General features: G+C 38.1%; 1 protein-coding gene and 1 pseudogene across 4 annotated transcripts in view; one reads left to right on the top strand and one right to left on the bottom strand.

The window, feature by feature from the left end:
• The window catches only part of Nxpe3 (neurexophilin and PC-esterase domain family member 3), a 62940-nt gene that overhangs the window by 8905 nt on the left and 27322 nt on the right, over positions 1–26713 (bottom strand). For all 4 annotated transcript variants that reach the window (XM_003469284.5, XM_063224889.1, XM_063224888.1 and 1 more), the window contains exons 4-5: positions 16389–17143; positions 7779–7852 (exon numbers count right to left, since the gene is read on the bottom strand). In XM_003469284.5, the coding sequence (XP_003469332.1) occupies positions 7779–7852; positions 16389–17143 (829 nt within the window). The remainder of the gene's footprint in view (positions 1–7778; positions 7853–16388; positions 17144–26713) is intronic.
• Positions 17623–18395, top strand: LOC106027557 (mitochondrial calcium uniporter regulator 1-like; annotated as a pseudogene).

Below are 26713 nucleotides of genomic sequence, written 5' to 3'. Positions count from 1 at the left end.
CCATCTCACTCCTGAAAGAAGGGCCAGGATCAAGAAAACTACCAACAACAAATGCTGGAGAGGCTGTGGGGAAAAAGGAACTCTCCTGCACTGTTGGTGGGAATGTAGACTGGTACAGTCATTGTGGAGGTCAGTCTGGAGATTTTTCAGAAAGCTGGGATTGGAAGTCCCATTTGTTCCAGTTATTCCACTTCTAGGCATATTCCACAGACTTCATACCGCAGTGATATATGTGCACCCATGTTTATAGCAGCACAGTTTGTAATAGCCAGATCTTGGAAACAACCCAATTGTCCATCAACTGAGGAATGGATAAAAAAGTTGTGGTATTTTTATACAGTGGAGTACTACTCAGCTATAAAGAATGATCACATTGAGATATTTATAAATAAATGGGCACAGCTTGAAACCATACTCATAAGCGAAATAAATCAAACTCACATGTATAAATACCAAAAAGTCTCCCTAGTGTAAGAAATGGTAAGAATACATAAGAGTATGTGGTAATCATGATTCCCCATTATACTGTTTTGAAGCCTTATAATGTTTTCATTCATTAATTGGAATGATTTTATTCTGGGGTGTTTGATTTTATGGTCCGTGATGGTATGAACAATTATTTTGAAGAAACAAGACATTATAATAGCTAGCACTGATTTAATATCATCTTGTTTTGAAGTCCCATCAAGCTTTTGTTCTTCTGTCTCCCATCGAGTTTATCATGTTGTATCTTATTGGATTTTATTATATGTGATAGTATAAACAAAAATTTTTTATAGACAAGGAGATAATATAGAAACCATTATTCATTTTCTGTTAGCTGGTTCTAAATACCCTGTAATACTTTCATCCTCTTGAATGGTTTTACACTGTCCTATTACGTTTGATGCTATAGTATACGAAGTTATACTCAAATATTTCAAGGAAAGAGACACTATGATAACTACTGTTATGTCGGTTTATCTTGGGGTGAAACACTATGTTGTTTAAATTGTTTTGTTCTGACCTGTGTTGTTATGTCCCCTTTAATCTTAATCTCCTTTATTTTTTAAATAAAAAAGATTACATTGGATTATTTCATTCTTAAAGAAAAATGCCCTATTTAACTGACAGTACTGTATATGTTTAATTTTTCTTTTCCTAAGCATCTGCTAATTCTTTGTAGGTTCATGACTTAAGTGGAAAAGTCAGTGTTTTTTAAGCATTATTTTGGCAAATACAATCATAAAAAAAACACACACACACAAGGGGACAAAACATTTACTTGGCTTACTCAAAATCAATTTTTTGGGTAACCAGCCACATGGACACCAACCACCATCAGAGATGCTTCCCACAGGTATCCAATTCAGTCTGGAAAGCAGCAGCCACCCCTGACCATATGGGCACACCAGCCGCCATCTGGGATGCTTCCCACCAGTAGCCAGCACAAGCTGGGAAGAGCAACAGCCAGCCCACACCAGTGCACCCAATGGCCACCATCAGATACCTGTAGCCAGCACTGGCCAGGTATCTGCCAGCCAGTCGTGCTTCCAAGAAATTATAGCCAATGCACAAAGTGTCTGGAGCCCACTAGCCACCTGTCCAGAAGAACCCAGGAAAATGTCAAGATGAAGAAGCAACAAGCAGTCTCTGGCCTCCCAACTACGCAGAGCAAGTGCAAGAGAGGTAAACACAGAAGGGATTGGCAGTTACACTCTGAAGTTTCTGAAGTGATGGCAATTTAAGTAAAGAGACAACTTCATGAGGCTATAAAAGAAATTAGAACAGAAATACTATCTCAGGTAATAAAGAAATGAAAAACAATAAAAGAACTGCCAAGTATCTCTAAAGAAGACAGATTTTTAAAAAGTACACATCTGAAAATGAGGAAAACCTCAAATGAACAATGTAAGAAAGATTTCAAATGCATGAAACACATTCAAAGACATAGCCAAGATAAGAACTCCACTGAAAGATGGCAAAACTGCTTGAAAGAAACTGAAGATAAACTTGCAGACCTTGAAGATGGGTTTGCAGCTAGCAATCACAAAAGGAAAGATCTCTTAAAAATAACAAGCAATCAGGAAGTAACAATTCAAGGGCTGTAAGATGACACAGAGAAAAATAATTTAAAAATGATAGATGTCAGCAAAAAAAGCAGGGATCAACACAAATGACATTAAAAGTCTATTTCCACAAGTAATAGCAGAAAACTTCCCAAGCATGGGAAAAGGACCTGACATACAAGTAAGTGAGGCTATAGAACTCCAGTTAGTCATAACCAGAATAAATCTAAACCCAGACATACAATGATCAAGATCCCAGAAATTCAGCATAAGAACAGAGTATTAGAAGCTGTTGGAGAAAGGAAACCAATCACCTATAAAGGAAAACGCATCAGAATCATGACAACACTTTTTTTTTTTTTTTGGTACCGGGGATCAAACTCACCTCGCACTTGCCAGACAGGTACTTACACCACTGAGCTAAATCCCTGGCCCTCATGACAGACTTCTTAACATAAGCCATCAAGTCAAGAGCTTGAAGTGATGTTTTTGAAGTCCTGAAAGAAAACAACTTCCAAACCAGGTTGATGTACCCTGCAAAACTTGCTTTCAAAATTAATGGAGAAACAAGATGCTTTCATGACAAAGAACAACTTAAGGAATTCATGACCACCAAACTAACCCCACAAAGAATACTGAAGACATTCTAGAGAGAGATAAAAGTGACTACGGTTCCAGGACAGCAACAGAGGGGGATCACCAAGTGGGACAAGCAATTTAATGGAGGGGAAAAGTAGGCAGCCAACGACAGGAAAATAGCAAGGCAGAGACAAGCCAGTACACATTGGCCAGGACCATTAATGTAGATGGCCTCAATTCACCAATAAAAAGAAACATAGGCAGAGTGGATCAGGAGACAGGCTCCATCAATATGATTTATACATAAAGAAAAGAAACATATTTGACTCAAAAGAAAATTCATAGACTGAAAGTCAAAGGAAAAAAAAATGCTCTATGTGACAGGGAACCAGAAAAAAGTAGGGGTACCTGGCAGATCAGCTGCAGATAAAAAACATATGGCATTTTTATACAATGAAAAGCTATTCAGCTATAAAGAAAGATAACCTCGGGGCTGGGGATTTAGCTCAGTGGCATAAGCGCTTGCCTTGTAAGCAGGCAGTTGTGAGTTTGATCCCTGGTACTGATAGAAAGGAAAAAGACAAAAAAAAAAAAAAAAAAAGATAACCTCGAGGCTCTTGTAGGTAAACGAATAGAACTTGAGATCATGCTCATGGGTGAAATGGTTCAGAGTCCCATAGGTGAACATCGAGTTAGTGGCATTCAAAACACACTATATAGTATGAAACTGAAAGGGGAGAAAATGTCTAAAAAGGGAAAACATCAGCCACTGTTAATCTATTATTTTGTTTTGAAATCCCGTATTGTTTTCTTTTCTTTTTTTTTGATACTGGAGATCGAACTTGCGACCTCCCACTTATGCTACTGAGCTAAATTCCTGGCCCTTGTATAGTTTTCATTGTTCTATTTGGTTTTATTCTGTTTTGATTTTTAAATTTTATTATATTTGATGGCGTGAACAGTTGTTTCAAAGATAAAATATATTATGGTCACCACTACTGATTTCCTACAATCTTGTTTCAAAGCCCTGTATTGCTTTCATTAGTTTTGTTTTTATTTTATTCTATTTTGTTTTGTTTGATTTTATTATGTCTGATGGTATAGGCAGCTCCTTTGAAGATAACAAGAGGCATTATGGTAGCTATTGTTGATTTCACATTATCTTCTTTTGAAGTCTTTATTGCTTTGTTTTGTTTTGATTTGTTTTACTCTGTTCTGTTTTGTTTGATTTTATTATGTCTGATGCTATGGGCAGCTATTTTGAAGAGGCATTATGGTAGCCATTGTTGATTTCCTTTTATCATGTTTTGAACTCTTGTATCACATTCATTGTTTTTTTTTTATTTACTCTATTCTGTTTTATTTCACTTGGTTTTATTCTCTTCAAAATTAAAAAAAAAATTTTCTTGCCAAGTACAGTATCCTATAATATATTAGTCATTTAGGACACTAAGGTAGGGTGATTGCTTTAGTCCCAGAATTCAGTAACAGCTTGGGAACACTGCCAGAACCATCTCAAAAAAACAGAACAACAATTTCTCAACATGTTATCAGGTGCAGCTTTACTACCTATACCTTAGCCAAAGTGCACTAGTATTAATATATCAAAGCTGCATAGCTACAGCGATGCACTCAAGACACCTGGGCCCACAAAAAACATTGGCTAAGATGAGAATTAAACTTGATTTTGAAAATACAATATTATGATAGCCAACTTGGCAGTTGGCTATTCACTGTCAAGTACATGTTAAAAATAAAAGTATATACCACACAGAAACAATTACTATTTCCATTCAAACATTAATTATATTTACTACCAGAATAATATCATGCAAAGCAAAAACCTGACTTTGATTCTTTAAACCTGCCCTGTGCTCCTCTACAGTATTGTTAGCTGACACACATATAACTCTGCTGCCCCCTTATGCTCAGTCAGGACAACACTATTTCCTGACTTAAATGATTTCAAGCAATTTGAAGGTGTTTTAAAAGTCAGTGTTCCTTGGGGCTGGGGATTTACCTCAGCGGCATAAGCACCTGCCTTGCAAGCAGGCAGTTGTGAGTTCGATCCCTGGTACTGATAAAAAGGAAAAAGACAAAAAAAGAAAAAAGGGTTAAATAGCTGACCATATTAATGTTTTTGGTTGGATCATTGAACACAACTGTTTGCAGTCTCTCTGTTTGAATGTTCACTTTGTATGCTTTGATACTGTGACTTGGGCAACTATCTCTAAGATGATAATGTGTAATCTATTAACTGGTGATTTCTTACTGTTTTGTTTTTTGGTTTTTGGTTTTTTTTGGGTTTTTTGGGGTTTTTTGTTTTTTTGTTGTTGTTGTTGTTTTGGTTTTTTTTTTGTTTTTTTTTTTTGTAGTTCTGTATTACTTGTACCCTTACACCGCTTGGTTTTGTTTTGTTTTGTTTTTCCTTTTAAATAAAATTAAAAAAAAAAAAAAGGTCAGCGTTCCTTGGAACACAAAGCAAGACTCCATCTCAAAATAAGATGAGCGCTGTACCATTGAGCTATATCCTCAGCCCCAGGAAAGCTGTTCTTTATGAAAACAATTCCACCTAATAAACGCTGAAAGAGTGAGAGACACATTAAGTCATCATAATTCCACAGAAATTATTGCTGCAGACAAAAGCCAATCAATGCTAAAATTAGTAAGTGAGATTTTAAGCAAAAACAGTATTTGCATGAAGAACAAAACCTTATTTGGGAGTCTTGGAGTGCCCTCTTCTGGTTACTACAGAAAACTCCAATGAAGTTCTGCCAACTACGCTCCTTGGATATAACATAAATCAACTGCCCTTCTTTCCAATTTCCTACCTGCCGCAAGGTGGTTTTCCCATTCAAAGCTTAGCTATTCTGCTCCCCCTGATTCAAAGGTATTTCCTTCCTCTAAAAATCTAAATACCTCACTATTTACTGAATCTATCTCTGCTTTAACAGAATAGTACATCACAAACTCTAACCATTTCCTGGCTTATCTCTACAGTCCATCAGGTGCCAGTAAACCATGAAGGCTCCTCTCACTAACCATTCCACAGGACAGCCAGCAGAAGCTGGGCAAGCCAGGAAGGGCCATGAGGAAAAGCAAAGCTTCAGGGGAGGGCTAGGGCCTCCAACGGATGGGAAGCTATTCAGACTGCAGAGCTGAGTCTACTGACATCTAGGCCATGGGCCTAAGGCCCAGAAAGAAAAAGTATTTCCATTAATGATGTTTCATATTTGTAGCCTATGAAATTAGTGATCCATCTAATTTAGGTAAATCAACTACAGCGCTTCATCAGGAAAATACTGAGAATTTTTGGCATATGACAGTGGACCCCACAGATACAACTGGCTGAACCCTGCCTGCATCCAGACCACAGATAAATATTACTTATCCCATAGAATATTTCAAAGTTTTTAATTAGACACCAGTGTTTTATTTTTGTTTTTCTGACACAGGGTCTGCCCTACGTGACTGAGCTGGCCTTTAACTCACCAGGTAGCCTAGATTAGCCTCAAATTTATACCAGTCCTGCCTCAGCCTCCTAAGTGCTAGGATTACAAGTGTATGTCACCATATCCAGCTGAATGCCAATGTTCTAAACTCTGCAAATATCACATTTAAAAATTAAATGTTCTGGTCTTTCATGGAAGAATAAATGTAACAGATCTGGCTCACTGAGTTTGTTTCTATGCGGTAACAAAGTGACAGGAATTAAGGGAAAGTACTTGCCTTTAATTTCTTCCCCACAACTCACAAAAGGTACGGATACACCTCGCTTGCTTGTTTTACACACCTAGCCCCTGTGGAAAAGGGTTTGCAACATCTGCTGTATAGGATACTATCAATATGTCTTCAATGACTAAAGAATGGCCATTATCTACACAAGTCTCCTTAATATTCATCCTTTTACAAATCATTACAGCTGATTATATTAAAAAAAAAATAACATACTTACTCTTCTGAATTTTATTCTTTTATTACTAGTATCCTATATCAATAGATCAGAATCACTTCGGAAGTTTGTTAAAGCACAGACTATTGAGGGTCACCAGTCAGAATTTATGATGCAGTAGTCTGAGGTAGGACCTGAGAATGTGCAATTCTAGCAAATGCACCAGCAATGATGATGCTACTGATACACACTATTATGGCTGGTACTTAGGTGTCCCCCCAGAGCCTCATGCAGTCACAGGTGGGGCTTCTCAGAGCTGGCTGGGTCGAAGGTATGCAATGTTGGGATTAAGGGTGCCCCAACCTGGGCAAAATATAAGGGACAGAAAGAGGTCTGCTGCCACCACTTACTGCTGCTGCTGTTGCTTCTATTCCTGCTCCTTGTTGTCTGCTGCCTCCTGCCTGCTGTGCAATGCCGCTCTGCTATGTGTCATTTTGCCTTGAAGCCATCCAAATATGGACTGAAACTTCTACAAACTATGAACCCAAATCAATCTTTTCTTTCCTCCTTTAACTTTAAATGCTGGGCATTTTGTCTCAGCAACAAGAAAGGTAACTAAGACACACACTTTGAGAAGAGCTGTTATTCATCAACTCAGTGACGAGTGTATGTAGGTATGTATTTATTGTGTGCGTGTGTGTGTGTGGGCATGCACATGTGAACGCTGGGGATTAAAGCAAGGGCCTTGGGGGCATGTTAGGCAAGCACTCAACTGCTGAATTATATCTTCAATCCCTACTCGTTTTTTATTTGAAAATTTTGCATGATCCTTTTATGTACATTTCTGGAGTACTCCTAGAGCAGCAATGTTCAAGAATACTTTTTGCAATTATGGACAAGTACTGTCCAACATGAAGAAAAGCTGTTGAGAATTATGACTGAAGACCTGAATTTTTACTTTTAATTAATTTTAATTTAACCACATGAATGGTTCCCATACTGGACCAGCACAGCTCTAAAGACTCTTAAGAAGCCAACCCTGGGGCAGTAAGGAGGATGTGACAGGAAAAGACAACCCAGAATTAAGCATGTGAGCCCCAGCTAATTTTCAAACATCAGCTTTAAATATTTTGAGTTGTGACCAGAAGTAATTATACATGTCAAAAGTAAAAATGGATTCTGTAATGTCAGTGAAATGAAAGAACCTCAATCCACTTAGCAAAAAAACAACAAATCATCAATCTCATTCCTTTTTTTACCTTTTGTTCTGCTGGGAATCACAATCACCCAATCAGGTCCACTGGAGTTGATGGGCATTTTAATATTGACACCACTTAAAGAAGAATAAAAAGAGCATAGGCTTAGATTCAAGGTCATTTATTTTCAATTATGAATCTTTACCTGGGAGTGAAAAAAATGCATATGATTCCACAGAGCATTATTATGATAAAATATACTTTCTGTTGTTAGTCAACACAATCAATAATTAACAAACCAGGAGTTTTGTAGTAAGCAAGTTACATAGATATGTAAACTGAAAAATGAAATAGTCACTTAATAAGTTTTTACTTCACTGTATATTGCTTACCTGTTTAGAATATAAAATCCAAAGTGACTTAATTCTGCTTTGATTAGTCCTCTTGAACTTTGAGAACAGTTCACACTGAGAGGAATAACTGCTTTTCAGGCTGCAAGTCTGTGTAGCATGAAATCATGTGTCAGACTCCTTAGCTTTCTCCAGATCTGAGTCATACTGGGGATACTTTTCCCAGGTATGTACACAGGCAGTGCTTAGTTCATTACTATGACTCTTCAATGCCTGTTCCCCTAACTAAAACACTCAGTGTTCAACAACATGGATGGTGCTTCACTCACCTTTGTATCTTTTTCAGCATTTAGCACATGTGCTGGGACTACTGTCCATGCTCAGTAAAATTTTTTGAACAGCTGCATGAAAAACTGAGGGAAGCCAGGCATGGCTGGCTGTGTCATTGAAGACAATGTGGCACATGACACGGATTACACACCTGTAATCCCAGTACTCAGGAGGCTGAGGCAGGAGAATCACTGCAAGTTGGAGGCCAGCCTGGGCTGCAAAGTGAGTTCTAAGCCAGCCTGAACTGCACAGTGAAGCTGTCTCAAAAAGAAAAATTGAAAGAAAGTGAAGGTGAAATGGATACTAAAAACTCAGTACAACTATGCCAGAAACCAAGTCACAATAACTAGCCTTATATTTAGATCAAAATCTAACAGCTAGCAAAGGAGATTTTAAAATGGAAGATGTATTTTTATAAGTACCAACTCTACATGAGGAATGTACACATTATATACTGCAAATGTATTAATAAAAAAATTTAAACTAACCACATAGGATGACACACTCCTATAATCACAACTACTCAGGAAGCTGTGGTAGGAGGTCTGCAAGTTCAAGACAAGAGCAGACAATTTAGCAAGACACTGTCTCAAAAAAAAAATTAGGAGTGTAGCTCAGTGGTAGAGTGCTTGCCTAGCATGTCCAAGGCTCTAGGTTCAATCCCTAGTACTGAAACAATAACAAAACTAAATAAGAAAATTTTTAACTTTCTAAACTCTTGATACAGGAATGAACAGTCATGATTTTATTGTTTTATCAATTTCAGAAAAGATGTTCTCATTTCAAAAATATTTAAGCTTGTGTTATACCCCAGATACTGTACTAGATGCAAGACTATCACAGGAAACAGAACACACAGTATCTCCTCCCTCGTGGAACTAACATTCTAATGATGGAGACAGACAAAAAGCAAACAATGAAAGACAAGAGTTGACCACACTAGAGAATAACAGAATGGCCTATCTTCCATAAGTGACATTTAAAAAAGAATATTACTTTTAAGAGAACACACATAAAATACTTTCAGGAGTGTAATAATTTTCCTATAAAAATATTTGTAGGAAAATTTCCTATAGAATTTCACTACAAAAATATTTAATCTGGGGCCAGAGACTTAGTTCAGCGGTGTAAGCACCTGCCTTACAAGTGTGCAGCTGTGAGTTACATCCCTGGTACCAAAAGAAAACTTTTTTAATCTGAATCCAGTTATATGGAAAAATAATTATACAATAAAGCAATATTAAAATTGTTAATACCTGGCCAGAGATAAAGCTTATCGGCATAAGCACCTGCTTGGCAAGGGTGAGGTCATGAGTTTGATTTCCGGTACCAAAAAAAAAATTGTTCAGACTATTAAAACCAAAATATGCTTTTAAAAAACTTCTTGATTAAAGAAATAACTAAACATATAGTGTGAACTACTCTTACTGAGACAACTGGAAAATCTTGAAGATGAACTGAATATTAGCTAGTAGTATTGTATCAGTGTTAAGTGTCCCAAATGTGATCACTGTGGTATGACCATGATGGAGATGCATACTTACAAGGTGCAGTGCCATGATAATCACAACTTACTCTTAAATGGTCTAGACGGAAAACTTAAGACATAGTAACACATACAGACCCCCTGCTCGAGCCAGGAGAAGAACCAGTCAGCATCTCCTGAGATCTGGCCAGGTGGAACTTGGGCAGCTGAACAAGAAAGCAATTCGCTTCCCTTCCTGTCTCCTGTGTGCACATGACACGGAAGATCATCAGTATGCTTTGTCTCTTCCTTACTGGGTTGAGGTGTGAAATTCAAACTCTCCATGTACATCCCTACCTTCTCCGGAGTTAGCATGCTACTGGAGATTCATGGTTATAATTAAAGAATTGCTGGATGTGTTTTCCTGGATGAGGACACTCATTTTACATTAACAGAAGTGTCCCTCAAGATTTCTTCCTTTGTATAAATAGTATGAATTTAAAGACAGTCAATAACATTGAGAAATAACAAACTATTAGAGGATCATTGAAATTCAGGTCAATTTGAATGATATTTATTGCATGATTATTGCATTTAAAATAACAGAGAATAAAATATGAGTAAAAAGAACATCCCTGTCCACATTTCAGTGTGGCAAAGAGAATAAATGAATCGAAGATATTTAATGTCACTATGTCCATGTAAGTACTGTTCTCACTGCTGAATCATGTAGTATATAATATAACCAGGCTTCATTTATCAGTTATTTGGAGTTTATATTTTCTGCTTTTCTTAACTGTATAGTTCTTAATCTTGCTTATCTTTTTTTCATATATACTTTTTTTTAAGCCCCTAGCCAGGCATGGTGATGCATGCCTTATTGCTTGTCATTTTTTTTCCATATATACTTTGTTTAAAAAGAAATATCTTGGTCAACTATGATGGTGTGACCCTGCAATCCCAGCTCTTGGGAGGCTGAGATGGGAGGGCTGCTATGAGTTCAAGGCTAGCCTGGACTATACAACGAATTCAAGGACAAAATGAACTACATAAAAGTCTCAGAAATACAGAATTCCTTAAGTCATTTTTGTAAGAATTTAGAAGACAAAGACTATAAATGTATGTGATCTACACAGGAAGTAAGGTATAATAGCACAAGTCTATAATCCTAGCCATTTGGAAGACTGATTCAGGAGTATCTCTAATTAGAAGCCAACCTGGGTAACTTAGTCAGAATTCATATAAAATAGGGGGTGAGGGGATAGGAAAAACTCTGTAACACTTTTCTCTCCTTTTGGACACTGATTAAAAATTCCTTGCTTTGAGGTTGAATGAAATACATAATTAAAAGCAAGGTCTCTCTCTCTCTCTCTCTCTCTCTCTCTCTATAAAGAGAGAGAGACGGAAAACTAGAAGTTCAGCAGTGTAAGCAAGTGCCTTACAAGTGTGCAGCTGTGAGTTAGATCCCTGGTACCAAAAGAAAACTTTTTTAATCTGAATCCAGTTATATGGAAAAATAATTATACAATAAAGCAATATTAAAATTGTTCATACCTGGCCAGAGATAAAGCTTATCAGCATAAGCTTTATGTATATACATATACATATACTATGTATATACATATACATAACACATTTTGCCTGTTAAGAAACAAAAGGAAATGGAAGAGTAAAATTAGGAAAATGTGGCATCAAAGATCAGTATTATGGGGCTGGGGGTTTAGCTCAGTGGCATAAGCGCCTGCCTTGCAAGCAGGAAGTCATGAGTTCGATCCCTGGTACTAATAAAAACTTAAAAAAAAAATGAAAAAGACATAAAAAAAAAAGATCAGTATTATATCCTAGAAAATGTAAATCAATCTAATTATCAAATAAGCACACAGTTTTCATCATTCCTAGTACCTGCACTATTACTGTCTTTATAAAAGTTAAATTTAGGTTCATCAATATGAATGAATGGACATTTTAAAAATGTAAGTTTTATATCTAGATATATGTTACTATTTGATCAACTAGAAAACTGTATCTCTGAATAAAAATAATACTTGAAATTAAAAAACACATACACATTACAGAAAGATAATGCAAATTTTGCAAAATTTTAACAATGGTAACTCTAGGAAAAATGTTTTTGGGTGACAGTGTTACAGAGGGGGCTTTGTTTTTTGTTTTTTGCTTTCTCTTCTTTTGTTTCTGATGCTGGGGTTGAATGCAGGGCCTTCATGATGAATTACATCTTTGTTATTTTATTTTCTATTTTGAAACAATGTCTTATTAAGCTAAACTGCCCAATTAGGCTCAAATGTGTGAACTTCCTGCCTCAGCCTCCCAAAGAGCTAGGATTATAGAAGTATATTGCTTCATCCAACTGTGAAGTGTTTTCTTTTTTAATACAAAAGTAGAAAGACAAAAAGTATAATATGCTAAAATAAAAGTGAAGCCAGGTGTGATGGCATACTTCTGCATCTCAGCACTTAAGAGGCTAAGGCAGGAGGATTGCTGTGAGTTCAAAGTCAGCCTAGGTGATAGACTGAGACCCTGTCACAAAAACAAATAACTAAAAATAAAAGGGAAATTTTCAGGTGATAAGCCCATTCTTTTCAAAAGGCCTTTTCTTATACTAATATAGGATCTTTTAAGCAAAGTACTATACTGTTGTCCTTTCTATGCTAACCACTTTTTCCCCTTATGGATAAAGAACAAAAATTATACTACTTTAATTGTCCACCTGTCAGTTAGGAAACCAAATACTAGGTATATTTCTTAGTTTTGTCTAACTCGGGCAAGGCTATGATCCACCAAAGAAGAGAGATAAAAAATGGTTATCAGCTCAACATTCAGACCCTCAGCTTGAAACAGTACACCCATAGATTCCTCAAGAGATCAATTTTAACCTATCTCTTTTTCTTTTCAAAGAGGCTGGAATAATATTCTATAACTTAAGCAGAGTAAGAGAAAAGGATAATTAATTATTAGGATTGCATCAAATGTTTGGTTTCCAAAGATGTACACACCACCTCAAGCACTGCATTCCCAACAAACTTCCAAATTCTATAATGATTCTACTAGAATACTCCATCAATCAGTCACACCCATAAACTACAAGTAAGAGTAGAAGCAAAAGCCTTACAGAACCTTACTTTTGGGTTAACAGATGTATATTGCTTTTAATGGTCGATTTAGAATTGGAGACATTTTCAAATTTTTCACTAATTCAATTTCTAACCTTTCTTCAACTATTTTCTGAATGGAATTTGAATAAATTATAAACTATACTTCTTCCTTTTTGCTAGGGTATTAAATAAGGTGATAGACCTCTAAAAGGAAGTAATTAATCTTTACAACAGACCCCCCAAAAAATAAAATAAATTACATAGAAATGAAATAATCTGCTCATAGTCAATGACAACTACCATGTCTGAGAACTGAACCCAAAATCAAAGAAAAAAACTTTTGATTTTGTTTTTAAAGTCTTGTTTCTGTTTAACTTTCATTTTGTCGTTTGTTTGTTTGTTTGTTTGTTTGTTTGTACCAGGGATCCAACTCACAACCTCGCACTTGCCAAGCAGATACTTAGGCGGGTGAGCTACATTCCCAGCCCCTTTAGTTTTCATGTTGTACTGAACCATACAAAGTAACAAGACGACCACAGTAAACATAGAGTACAGCTTCCTCTGCTGGCATAATATGAGTCCCACTAGACATGTACATAAACTGATAGGAACAAAAACTGGTTTCAGAATTGGAAAATCACAGGGTTCTATTTCAGTAGTTCCTATAGACTGATTACTTTATGGTAGCAACTTTTCCTCTACCAAAGAGAATGGACCTAAAATGTAAAAAACTTTAGGATGCTCTGATATACCGCACAAAAATAGCTCCCCAACACAAAAGTGTTTAAAAAAGTGTGTTAGTTGAGGCTAGGCATGGTGGCATGTGTCTAATTCGACCTCTCAGGAGGCTGATGCAGAAAAATCACTGACAGTTCGAGGCTGTCCTAGACTTTTTAGCTGCAATTCTACAAATGACAAGAAAGTTAAACACTTTCAACACTCATTGGCACAAGACATTTCCATTCCAAAAGTTATAAACAGGGAGATAACAAGGAATAGGGACAAACTAAGTCCAAACTCCAGTAGGGCAAACATTACGTCATATAGTTTCACATGCAGCATCTGAGACAACCTGTGGCAAGATGTAAACTCCAAAGGGCTAAGGCAGCTCTGCTGCACTTCCTGTGATTATAGCTCCCATAGCTTCTCTCTTACACTGACTCTGTTCCCTCCTTGCAGTTTTCCTCAGACAATTCATATTCCTGGCTTCTCCAGACTTCTGCACCTTCAGCTTCACACACTGAACTCTCAGGGGCACACTGGCTGGCCTGCCAGGCCTTCTTCAAAATCTGGGTGGAAGCCCTCCTGACCCCACAACTCTTCCATTCTGCATATACTTAAAACCAGCACCACACAGATGATACCAAGGTCTGCCACAAGCAGGAGCAGGAGCCAGGCTTTCTTCTCTCTTTGCTACTGAGGTCCACAGCTTATGAACCAAATGCCAAGAACAACTTTCCTAGGTCACTGCATTCTGGAGCATTATACTCTGGAGTTGTCTTCTCAAAGCAAAGTCTTACCCTTTTGCAATTTTAAGGCTGCAAAGGGTACAGCCCTGCTGCTTCTGGTGATACCCTCAGGCCATCTTTTCAATTCTCCTCTTCCTTATCAGCAATCAAAATCTCCTCCGCTCTAGCTTTGCAGTCCACAGTTTTACTAGAGCTTCCTTTCTGGCCAAACTCAAAACATTTTAAAACATGCTGCTGGGCTCTTTGCTCTTGATTCCCAACATAGATCTGGCTAAAAGCACTCAACAGTAGCCATATCACTGCCTCAACATTCAACTGCCTTGAAATTTAATACTAATCTCAGGCAAAGTCTCTGCACACAAGCAAAATGCAGACAAACTTTCTGCCAAGGTATATTACACAATATATAGAGTTGAACAGCCAATGTAGTTCTTGCCAGCACAAACTTCAGAGCCTGGTCTTTACCAGAAGGATTTCTATCAGCCTTCTGGTCTTCTGAGATTTGACCAGGATCTCCCAGGATCAAGTAACACATAAAGCATTCCAGCTCTACTTTTTCAGCAGGCACCTCAAAATCTTTCCTAACTCTTCCCTTCCCACAGCCATTTCCAAAGGGTCTTAAGCCATAGGGTCAGGCACAGTCATAGCAACAATACCACTTCTTTAGTATCAAATTCTGTCTTAGCTACTTTCGCATTTCTGAGACAAAATATCCAACACCCACAAGTTAGAGGGGAAAGGTTTATTTAACTCACAGTTTGTAGAGGTTTTAGTCCTTAATTTTAAGGCTAGCTCCAAGGTATGGGGTGCTTTGCAGAAGAGAACAGTTCAGGGTGGGCAGAAGGTAGTAAAACAATAAGGGACCTTAAGTTCATCTTTCTAACCCTTTTATCATATTCAGACTATTTAAGGCATGTAGCACTCACACCTTTAATCCCAGTGCCCTTAAGGCTAGCACTGTACCGGGGCTGGGGATTTAGCTCAGCGGCATAAGCACCTGCCTTGCAAGCAGGCGGTTGTGAGTTCAATCCCTGGTACCAATAAAAATGAAAAAGACAAAAAAAAAAAAAAAAAAAAAAAACAAGACTAGCACTGTACCATGAATCAATCAGGATCATATACACTAGATCCACCCAGCTCTAAAAAAGCCCCACCTATGACTGCATGAGATTTTGGGAGGACATCTAGACACAAGCCATAACAATGCTGAAAATGTTTTATGCTTACATTCAAAATAGAAATTTGAATGCAACAAAGCAATTTCAACAAGTATTAACTTTAAAAATAAAATTTTCTATAATATAGTTGGCTTTCTCTGTTTAAGTCAACTCAGTTAATAAATGCCAAATTCAGTCTTTTATTTCTAACAATAATTGTGCATATGATTTAAAATTGATATATCACTTTTTTAAAAAATTTTTTTAAGTTTTGCACAAGCTATAGCACAAACCTATCAAAGCTGTTCTTAGATAAAGCTTTCATGTTTATTAGGGCATAGTCACTGTGCACAATGATTACAATCATCATGGGGTGTAAGTACATGTACATAGCACATCTTAATTCTTTTCATGTTTCCTTGCCATTTTCAGTTGTCTCTTTCCTTGAAATCTTTGAGTATCAGTTGGATGATTTTTTTAATCTGTTCTATGAATAAGTAATCTTACCTATAGTTATAAATATTGAGCATAGTTCTGAAGTAAAACAAGTATCAGGGTAAGAACATAAACTCAACAGTAAAGATCTTTAACTTGATCTTGGGTAAGCACTAAATTTCCCTTTTAAAACACTAACCCAAAACACAAATCTGGGTTTATTTTCTTACTTACCACCTCTTGATTTGGGTCATGTTGAAAGAGCTAAGGCATACATACTCAAAACAAGTTTCTCACATGGGATGAGGAGAGTGAAAGGGCTTTTGAATGATCCCTGAAACAAAGAGTACATACCTCTGGAAGAAAGCACTCTCTGATGCACTGAGGAGGCCCTTCAAGTATCCACCTTTGAAATGGTTAATTCTGCTGCTACAAGGGAGCTTCTTCGGCTTGAAGCAGAACCAGGGCTCTCCAGTGTACAGATCTGTGAAGTTACACAGAGGTAGACTTCCAGGAAGACACACGTTGCACTCAGTGGTTTCAGAAATCCTTCCTGAACGGAACAGACTCTTGAAATAGACCCTGTCTGGTCTCTCTTCCTGTAGGTGTTGAAGAACTCTGATGCCTTCACTGGGGTGAACCAGAGATATGGACACTTTAACTTTGCCTGGCCAGAGCAAAGTGAAAAACACCTTGTAAAACCCATTCTGATAGTCTACCACTCTGCCCACAGCCCCAGCTTGCAGCCTGGGAGAATGGATTCTGGCCTGCAGGTAGTCTCCACCATACTTCTTTGGCTTTCTTTGAAAATCCTGCACATGAACCAGAACTTCCAGCTGACTTCCCACCTCGAAGAAGGCTTCAGAGTTCAAGATGACAAAGTAACTAGAAGAAGGACTGGTGCTCTTCACAAAAGGAACTAGGCCCACATCAGGCACCTGCCACTGCAAGGCAGCCAGTAAGGAGTCCTCTTCCACACGCTCCTGACTGGACAGGGTCTGGAGCTCATAGCCACAGAAGGGATTCCGGCTGATGCCCGTAGCTTGGGAGAAAACAAACTGTCCACTGCTATCAATGAATGTAGCTGATACAGTCTCATGGTCCAAGTACTACAGAGAAAGACATAACCAATAGAAACCACAGCTACAATATATCTCTGAATATTCACATAGACAAATCTTCAGTTCAAATTTATATAAACAAACATAGTTCACAAGTTTTATAGGGCTATCTTATTATAATACAATAAAATTAATATGGTAAATTCATAGCACAATCTCTACACTTTTGCAACTTTTACCTCCAAGAGTTCTGCCATGGTTTTGTTTTTTGTTTGTTTTTTGTTGTTGTTGTTGTTTGTTTTTTGGTACCACGATCGAACTCACAACCTTGCACTTTCCAGGCAGGCACTTATGTCACTGAGCTAAACCTCCAAGCACTCTGCCAGGTTTTTACAGTGATTTATTGGAGAAAAAAATTCCCTGAGCAGTGTGCCCAGGTCTCAGGCACTCCCAGCCAGGGCTGCATGGAGGCACCTGGCAGGGATTAGGGCAGCCGGCAAGCTCCTCCCAGGCCAGCAGCTGTACTCATGTCCTCCAGGAAAAAGCTAAGCTTATCTGCACAGTACCTGCAGCTGTAGCATAAAAGGACAGATTTCATCTCTCTCAGGAATCAGACGCTCTACTTCAACACTCATGCCTTAGTATGTTTAGTGGAAAAAAATGGATTTACAACTCAACAAGCAGAAAGCATTGTGTCTGTCTTGTTCAAGATCATGGAGGCCATCGTCTACAAAAACATGATCACCAAGGTGTAGCAAGAGATGTCTCTTCAGTAAACAATGTCTAAGATTGCAAATATGAAAAAGGACACAATTATTTTGAAGAAGAGTAAATTTTAAGCCCTGAGAGCAGAAAATGAGAAAAAAGAGCTTAAACTTCATCAGTTAAAACAAAAGAAATGGATGAAGTGATCAAAGTCTGAACAGATACCAAGTTAGAATTCAATCTAGAAAAAAGCAGAGTAATTATATTCACTGAACAAAAGGAAGCTGCTGGAATTGAGGACAGAAATAACAGGATTGCATGCCCAGCAGGATCAGGCCCTCACACAAACTGACAGGAAGATTGAAACCGAAGTCGCTGGCCTCAAGCACATAAGCTTGACATGATCAGCTATCTAGCAGGGTCTGTATTTAGCTACCTAACAGTAGCTCTGGGATCTGGGGGGTATAATAAAATGTCTATTTCAAGAGACTTCTATCCCTTTTCTATAATAATGCTAAATTGTTGTTCCTTTTCTCTTGTCTCTAATTTTAATCCTGACTTTGGCTTACTGTACATTATTTATATTTTGGCTTAAAGCACATTATTTGTATTTTCATAAAACCAAAACAATGAAGTCACAAATTCCTTAATTGCTCCTCTCATCGCCTGTGTAACTGATTTTATAACTGAGTGGTGTGGACCAGGACATGGAAGATTCATTCTGCTGAATCAGTAAACTTGGCCAAACTAACAAGAAACATTGGTATAACTACAGTTTTAAATCTTCCACCACACTGGAAATTCGCAGTCTCCACCGAAAGAGCACAGCGACTTTAAGTGCCAAAGAATCCCTGAAACTCAGTCCAGTGCTCCGGCTCCTCTTTACCTGGGACACAGGCCTCTGCCAGCTGGCCTATGCCTGGTGTACTTTGGCTGCTGTTGGCTTACTAATAACACAACTTCTCCACCTCAGTGATTTCCACTATCTTAGTAAGTCATGTTAGTTATTTTTAATGTGCCTTCCAAAAAGGAAACCTTGCAGTCTCATAAAGCCTTGTAATTGTAAAAGGGAATCTTTTACCTCTTAAATGCCAGATTTCCTTTCTTCTTTCCTGCCCTCTTCTTTCTTTTCCCTTCCCTCATATCATCCTAGAAAACTTACTGATTTTCAGCATGGAACTCTCCTTGAGTTTATGGTTCAGTCTACATTTTTTTGGGCCTTCCTCGGCTGTGATATATGGAAAGCACTCTACTTCCCTTCTCTAAGCTGTCTAGATGAGGTGTACACTTTTTACGGTGAAACTCATGCTGTTAGTGAGTGTGCCTTTGCCTGTGACCAGCTGTGACTGTACGCTTTCCAGACAGAACAGCTGTGCCTCAGCTGTTCCACTAATTTCTCTTGTTGTTGAAGACATTCTCACACCTACCTTATCTCTTTAATTAAAACAAACCCTCAAAAAAAATTCCTCTGAGACTATTATACAAAGCCTCCTTTATTAAAATATTGGTGCTAATGCTGCTTAGCAAGAAACAACACAAGAACCAGCGGCTATCCAAGACCCAGCCATGTTGGGACTTACGCGGCTGCACAAGAAGGCAATCTGCCTGCCCTCTTGGTGAGTGTCCCTGGCGTGGGCCCAGAGAAGAACCAGTCAGTGAGCCTACAGGCATGTGGGCTGAGAACCAGACATCCCCCCTCAACCCCTGTCAGCATCTAGGGAAGAGGTCTGAACATCTCTTGGGAGGATGACCATACGCAATATATATAGCAAATATGGGGGATTTCCTTCTATGTTCTGTTTGAAGGCAAAGGTTATTTTCACTGTTAAGTTTTGTAGAAATTGTTTTGCTCGGGGCTGGGGATTTAGCTCAGCGGCATAAGCACCTGCCTTGTAAGCAGGCAGTCGTGAGTTCGATCCCTGGTACCGATAAAAAGGAAAAAAAAAAAATTGTTTTGCTCTATTCAGTACTCTCCTTCAATTGGTTTTACAATGTTCTGTTATTGATTTGATTTTGCTATATCTAACTACTGGACAACTATTTTGAAGATAACAAAATATACTAACTATAGTACCTATTACTACTATCCAGTATCCTGCTTTGAAGTTCTATACCAATGTCACTACATTGTCTCAATTGGCTTTGTTCTGCCTTGTTCTGTTATATTTTTACTACATTCAAAATAAAATTTTTAAAAAATTCCCCTGAGCTTCTAACAGGAGAAAAGGAAAAGAAATCATTTTTCTTATTAATTTAATTTTAAAGATAATAAAACAGAATAAAACAAACTGAAACAGTGATAAGACAGTAGAAAATCTACAGAAGTTACTATACTGCATATTGTTCTGCTCTAAACAGCTGTTCAGCTTTAGACTTGCAAAGTTAATCAAAGTTAATTCAGTTCCTCCAAATCAGCTGGTTGCTGGGGGGGAGGGGGGACACCTGTTATTCACTTGGCTGGTGTGCCAGTCAGCTCACAGGCTGGGGCTTAGCTTTCCTTCCTGTTCTCCCCATTCCATGCTCCACAGGAAGAAACCACTTTGAAATACTCCAGAATACTATGTTCTTAACAAAACCTATCCTCCAAAGAAACTTTTACCAAAACCTAAATTTCTGGATTTTCACTAGAGCCTAACCTACTTGAGAGAAGAAAAGTACCCAACTCCAGCCCCTGCAGAGGGGAAAATCAAGAATAACTAATAAAGTTCACAGCTAAGGGGCACATGGTTCCTGAAAGACTGAAGCCTAATGACAGGATAACAGTGATTCCTCTCCCCCACATTTCATTATCACATCACTTTATTATAAGCCTATTTACCATAGTTTCTTTTACCTAGTCATCATGGCCAGGTTTCAACAAAAAATTACAAGGCAACCAAAAAAAAAAAAAAAGGCTTGAAGACACAAAGCTGGCATCAGAATCAGATTCAGATATTTAAAATTCTGTAATTATCAAATTGGAGATTAGTGCTAAAGCACTTGTCTAGCATGTGTGAAGCCTTGGGGTTCAACCCTCAGCACTACAAATAATTTTAAGAATTTAAAAGTATTTTATCAGGGCAAGAAAGAAAATTATATAGGTGGGAAATCTGAATCTAAAGAAAGGAATAATACTTGAGATGGGATAAAGTGAAAGCAAAACAAAAGACCTTTTTGAAAGGTTTGCTTGCTTTTTTTGAGCTGAGTTCTCATGAAGTTTCACAAGTTGGTCTTGAACTCCTGGGCTCAAACAATCCTGCCTCTGCTTTAAGAGAAGCTGGAACTACCAGCACACACCACCACACTCAGCTATTTTTTTCTTATTCTTAGTTAATCTGAAGAACAGACTACTAAAAGTCAGATTGCTAAAAGTAATAACAGCAACAATTACGTGATTATGTACACCTACACAGACATATACACTTACATACAGTTACATACATGTAAAGCAGAAGACAGCAATAACTGAAGAGATAAAATGAACTAGGAATATTTTGTACAATGTACTTGTACTACTCATGAAATCATTCACTTATTTAAAGTGAATTTGACTAGTTGTAAATGTATATTGCAATAGTTGAAAATATACATTGCATACACAAGGTTAATCTCTAAAACTTTTTGAAAGGAAATATAATTGATATGTTAAGAAAGGGGAGATTCCTCAAAAAACTAAAACTAGAAATTCCATCCAACCCTTCTAGCTATCTTCCTAGAAGAGTTAAAGATATTATATTATAAGGATACATGCATACCCACATTTATAGTAGCACAATTCATAATAGCTAAATCTTGGAAGTGGCCTATATGTCTATCAACAGATGAATAAAGAAAATGTGTTTATACCCAATAAAATACTACTCTGCCATGAAGAAAATAATGCACCTTAAGACCATAGTGCCAAATGAAATAAAATACAGGAGCTTAAATACTGCATGGTTTCTTTTATAGGAGAAACCAAAATATAAATAAAAAGCAAAATAAAAGACAATAGGAAGTAGGGAGAAGGCCCTTTTTGCTAATGAGAAGAGAATGAAGAGACAGAGGGAGAGGGTGGAAAGGGGATGATAAAAGAATTGAGATGTGGGGGCTGGGGATTTGGCTCAGGGGCATAAGTGCCTGCCTGGCAAGCGCAAAGTCATGAGTTCAAATCCCTGATACCAAAAAAAAAAAAAAAAAAAAAAAAAAGAATTGAGATGTGTTTTGTACATGTACAAGGCCAGCCCAGCACTGCCAAAAAAGACAAAACACCTAAGTGCAATAGGCCGCCCTCACCTATGGTTTAACGGTCCACATTTCCAGTACCCATGATCAACTGTGATTTGAAAATATCAAATGAAAAATTCCAAAAATAAACAATCCATCAGTTATAAATTGCACATCATTTTTTGAGTAGCACAATGCAACTGACTCATCCTCTCAGGGCAAGAATCACTGCTTTGTCGTACATACCTACTTGTCAGTCAGTAACCTCCTCGGCTACAAGATCAACTGCCACAGAATCACAGTGTTGTAAAAAGGGTTGGATAGTATGGTCAATTTCAGGTACCCACCAAGGGGCTTGAAATATATGCCCCATGCATAAGAGGGCTGACCTACTCTATGCAATGTAATTAGTGCCTATATTCCCCATACTTGGGAGGTAGAGACAGGAGAATCACTGTGAGTTCGCGGCCAGCCTAGGGCCACCCAGTGAGACCTTATCTCAAAAAAAAGAAACCCTTAAAAAATAAAACAAAATGAAGACCTCTAATAAGAAGTAGGCAGGAGGGGCCAGCATTTAAGTCCAAAGGGAGCAGGTTGTACCCCAGCAGAAGGATAGGGCCAGGCTGCTTCACTGCCAAAAGCCCTGGAGTGGAATGAGGGAAGAGCTATTCAGTCTAGGGGAAGATGTGCTGGGAAGCAGGAGTTGGGATCACCCAGACTCTGCTCCAGTGGTTGGTAAAGCCACTCTTAGCCCTAAATACAAAAGACCAGAAAGGCCCTTCTGGTCTGCAACCAGCAGAGCTACTCTAACACAGCAGCATAACATGCAAGCTCCCTTGTCCTACTGCAGAACAAGGTCATTCTCCCCAACTAGTGGATAAGAGGAGGTAGTGGTATGGAACAGAAGCTGTGCAAGATCCAGAAGGAGACAACTATACACAGGTCTAGGCACAATCCCAGACTTGCCCTAACCCAAAGTATGACAACTGGAATAGAGGTTTAGACACAATCACAGTAAGAAGTAGACACCTAAAACACTGTCAGCTAAGACCAATACTAACCCCCACAACCAGAGGACAAGATCAGCCCCTCACCTAGCATATTCCATTGCAAAAGTTTGGCAGGATTTTACAGCACATCTCTGGGAAATGCCTTGGACACTACCACAGAATTGTGGACATCAGAGGAATTTTATTTTCTTTTTCTTAGCTTTTCCCTTCTCAGGCTAATTGGGACAAAGGGTTTTCTTCTTTTCTTTGTTTTGTTTTGTCTTTTATCTTAACTGTGTTTGGTTGCTTATTCTTGATTTCTTTTTATTTTTTTTTCTTTTGACTAATTGGATTTCTTACCTGTATTTTTCCTTTATTCTATTCATCTTTCTCTCTTTCCTCAACTATCCCTCTTAATTTTATACTTTCATGTGAATGAACACTGTCCCTTCTTTTTCTGATTTGTTTCAATATTCTTTTGCTTCCTCTTTCATTCATTCTTGTCTACACTGTTCCCCAACCTCCCAAAAATGGGGTGATTATCTATAGCCTTACAACATTGCTTCTACTATACTTCTCCCCATTCATCTCTCTGTTTTGTTCCCTATCCCTCTTAAATACTACCTAAACAGAGTGAAATCAATTTATAAAGGGGAAACCCACTGTATACAAATTCCTGGTATATGCTGACTTTTGTTATCTAACTACAGAGCCTGTCTCTAAGCTTAAAGGTATCAAATTAATAGTTACCACAGTTTGTCAGTTGTTAGGCTGTGCTTGATGATACTGTTATTGCTAACTGTACTACCTGAGCCAGGATGTCATATACACTGCAGCCAGTTTTTCACCCTCGTATGATAACACTGTCTGAAGTAATAACCATCACCTTGTATAGTGTCAAAGGATGGGGTCCTGAGTCAAAAAAATAAATAATAACTTCTCATCTTTAATCAATTGGGCAGGTATATTCTTGGGATAGATACAAAGACCACCTACACCCAGAAAAAAGATCTGGGGAAGACTTCCAAGGGAAGCAGCAATACTAGAGATAAAGCTATCTACCATATGAAGTCTACAAGCACAAACATAGACAATGAAACATAGAAAATAACAAGAAGCAGAGGCAAGATGAAACCCCAGACACCTAGTCCACCCAGGACAACTCCAGAGCACAATGATACAGAGGAAATTGGAAACCATACACTGGATCTTTCTGAAACGATAGCAAAAGAAGTGAAAAAAACAAATGGATATGACTATAGAAAAAAATAATTCCATGACTGATATGTTTTGAAATTTTGGCTTTAGTTTCTTTTTTCTCCCCCTTGAAATAAAATGGATTTGAAAAAGAAAAAAGAATCTCTCAAGAGAAGAAAGAAATGACAATCAAAATGAAAAACATGTTTAACAAATCTAGAGAAGACACATTAAAAAAAATAGAGGCACTTACAAAAATGATAGATATCATTAAGGTTCAACAAAGGAAAGCAATGGAAGCCATGAAACATCCAAAAGATATCCAAAAGGTTAAAAATTCCATTGAAAGTATATGCAATAGCCTTAATGAAGGCAAAGATAAGACTATCAGATCTAGAAGATAAGAGTTTAGTGACTACAAAAAAAACCAGTATCTTTTTAAAAAGCAAGGAACCATGAAAAATCAATCCAACAGCTGCAAGATGATACAAAGAAGAACAACATAAAACAAAATTAATGGAGAAATAAGATACTTCTATGACAAAGAACAATTAAAGAAATTCACCTCACCGCTTCTGGGAAAATGGCAGAGCAGTGAGCAGCAGAGAAAGAACCTCTCCAAGTTTTAATGTCTAGATCCTGGAACATGAGGAAGAGAAGGAGGAGAGAAGTGGATCCCATGGACACAGGAAGGATCTGAACTGAGACTTGAAGAGAGATAATTCAGGAATTCAGCAAAAATAAAAACACCAGGGATAGCAGACCTGCCGGACAAAGAGAAAGGATAAAGAAGCATTGCAGGCCCTACCCACCATGCACAGACAAAAGTCCTGCCCGGGGAGAATGGCAAAGAAAGAATGCAACACCTCCCCCCCCCCCCTCCACCAAGTGCACTGGCAAAGGTCCTCCCAGCCTCTGGGGAGAAGAGGCAAAGAAGCAATGCAAACTCCAACCCCTGTGCACTAGCCAAAGTCCTGCCAGCGACTGGGGAAAACAGCAAAGATGTAATGAAACCCCTACACCTATACCCCCACCCCCATGCGCTGGTTGAGGTCCTGTCAGTCGCTGGGGAGAAGTGGAAAACAGCAATGCAACCCCTGCCCCCTGTGTGCTAATAGAGGCGCAGCCGGCCGGCCAGAGAGAACCAGGAAGGAAGCAACAAAGCCCCCAAAGCCTTCATGCACCAGTGGAGGCCCTACTGGCCGGGTGAGGCAATAAGGAAGCATGCAGCCTCTCTAGGTGAAGGTCTTGCTGGCTGGGGAGAAGCAGCAAGGAAGCCAAGCATCCTCCCTATGTACTGGAAGAGACCCCATTGGCTAGGAAGAAACAGCAAAGAAGCTGTCTCCACCTCCTACCCCCTTCCCACTCCCCACCTGTATATAACAGGACGTGACACAGGCTGAGATGAGAATAACTAAAGTAACTGAAATAGGGAAGTAAGCTGACATTTATGTTGTTTGATTGACTTTGCAGGCCTGGGGCCAGCGGTCTGGGAAACTATGTAGAGGATAACAATATGTAATATAGTCACAATTGTGGATTTCCTACTGTCCAATAGGACAGTTGCTTGCTTTGTTATTTTACTGTTCTGTTTTACTCCCTTTAAAATAAAATAAAATAAAAAATAAAATTCATGACCACCAAACCAACACTCAAAAAATGCTCTGAAGGATACTTTAGAAAAAGATAAAGAAGGCCATAATTCCAAGAACACCAATAGAAAGAAGCATTCAGGCAGAGAAAGCAATTAAATGGAAAGGAAAGACAGCGTGCCGACAAAAGGAAAATAAGGATAAGCCAACATATAACAGTTATAACTATCAATGTAAATGGTCTCAATTCACCAATCAAAAGAAACAGACTGGCAGAATGGATCAAAAATCAAGATCCAACAATATGCTGCATGTAAGAAATACATTTAACTCAAAAAGAAATCTATAGAAGGATCAAACACAATACTCTATGCCACAGTAACCAAAAAAAACAGAAGTAATTATTATATTTGCACATCAACCCAAGACTGACCAAAAGAGACAAAGAAGGTCACTACATACTTGTTAAGGGAAAACTCCAAGAAAACATAACAATCATAAATATATATACACCAAATACCAGTGCAACCAATTCCATAAAACAAATATTAATGGACATAAAAATCAAGTAACACATCACAACTGTAATGAGGGATGTTAATAGCCCACTGTCACAAATAGATCAACTACACAGAAAATCAACAAAGAAATATCAAAATTTAATGGAACCTGTAAAGAAATGGACTGAATACATGTCCAGAGTATTCTACTCCACAACATCAGAATCCACATTTTTTTCAGCTGCACATGGAACATTCTTCAAATAGACCACATACTAACCCATAGAACATACCAAAGCCCAAATAAATGCCAAAGAATTAAAATCATCCCATGTATATTCCCTGACCATACTGCAATGATACTGGAAATCAATGGCAAAAGAAATTACAAAAGCTACATAAACACTTGGAAATTAAATAACCTCCTGAAAAATCAATAGGTCATAGATG

This window comes from Cavia porcellus, unplaced genomic scaffold (genome assembly GCF_034190915.1).
Source record: "Cavia porcellus strain 051 isolate PalLab524CR breed Dunkin Hartley unplaced genomic scaffold, mCavPor4.1 scaffold_15, whole genome shotgun sequence".
In the NCBI taxonomy this organism is placed as follows: domain Eukaryota; kingdom Metazoa; phylum Chordata; class Mammalia; order Rodentia; family Caviidae; genus Cavia; species Cavia porcellus.
This window is presented reverse-complemented; position numbering and strand designations above follow the sequence as displayed.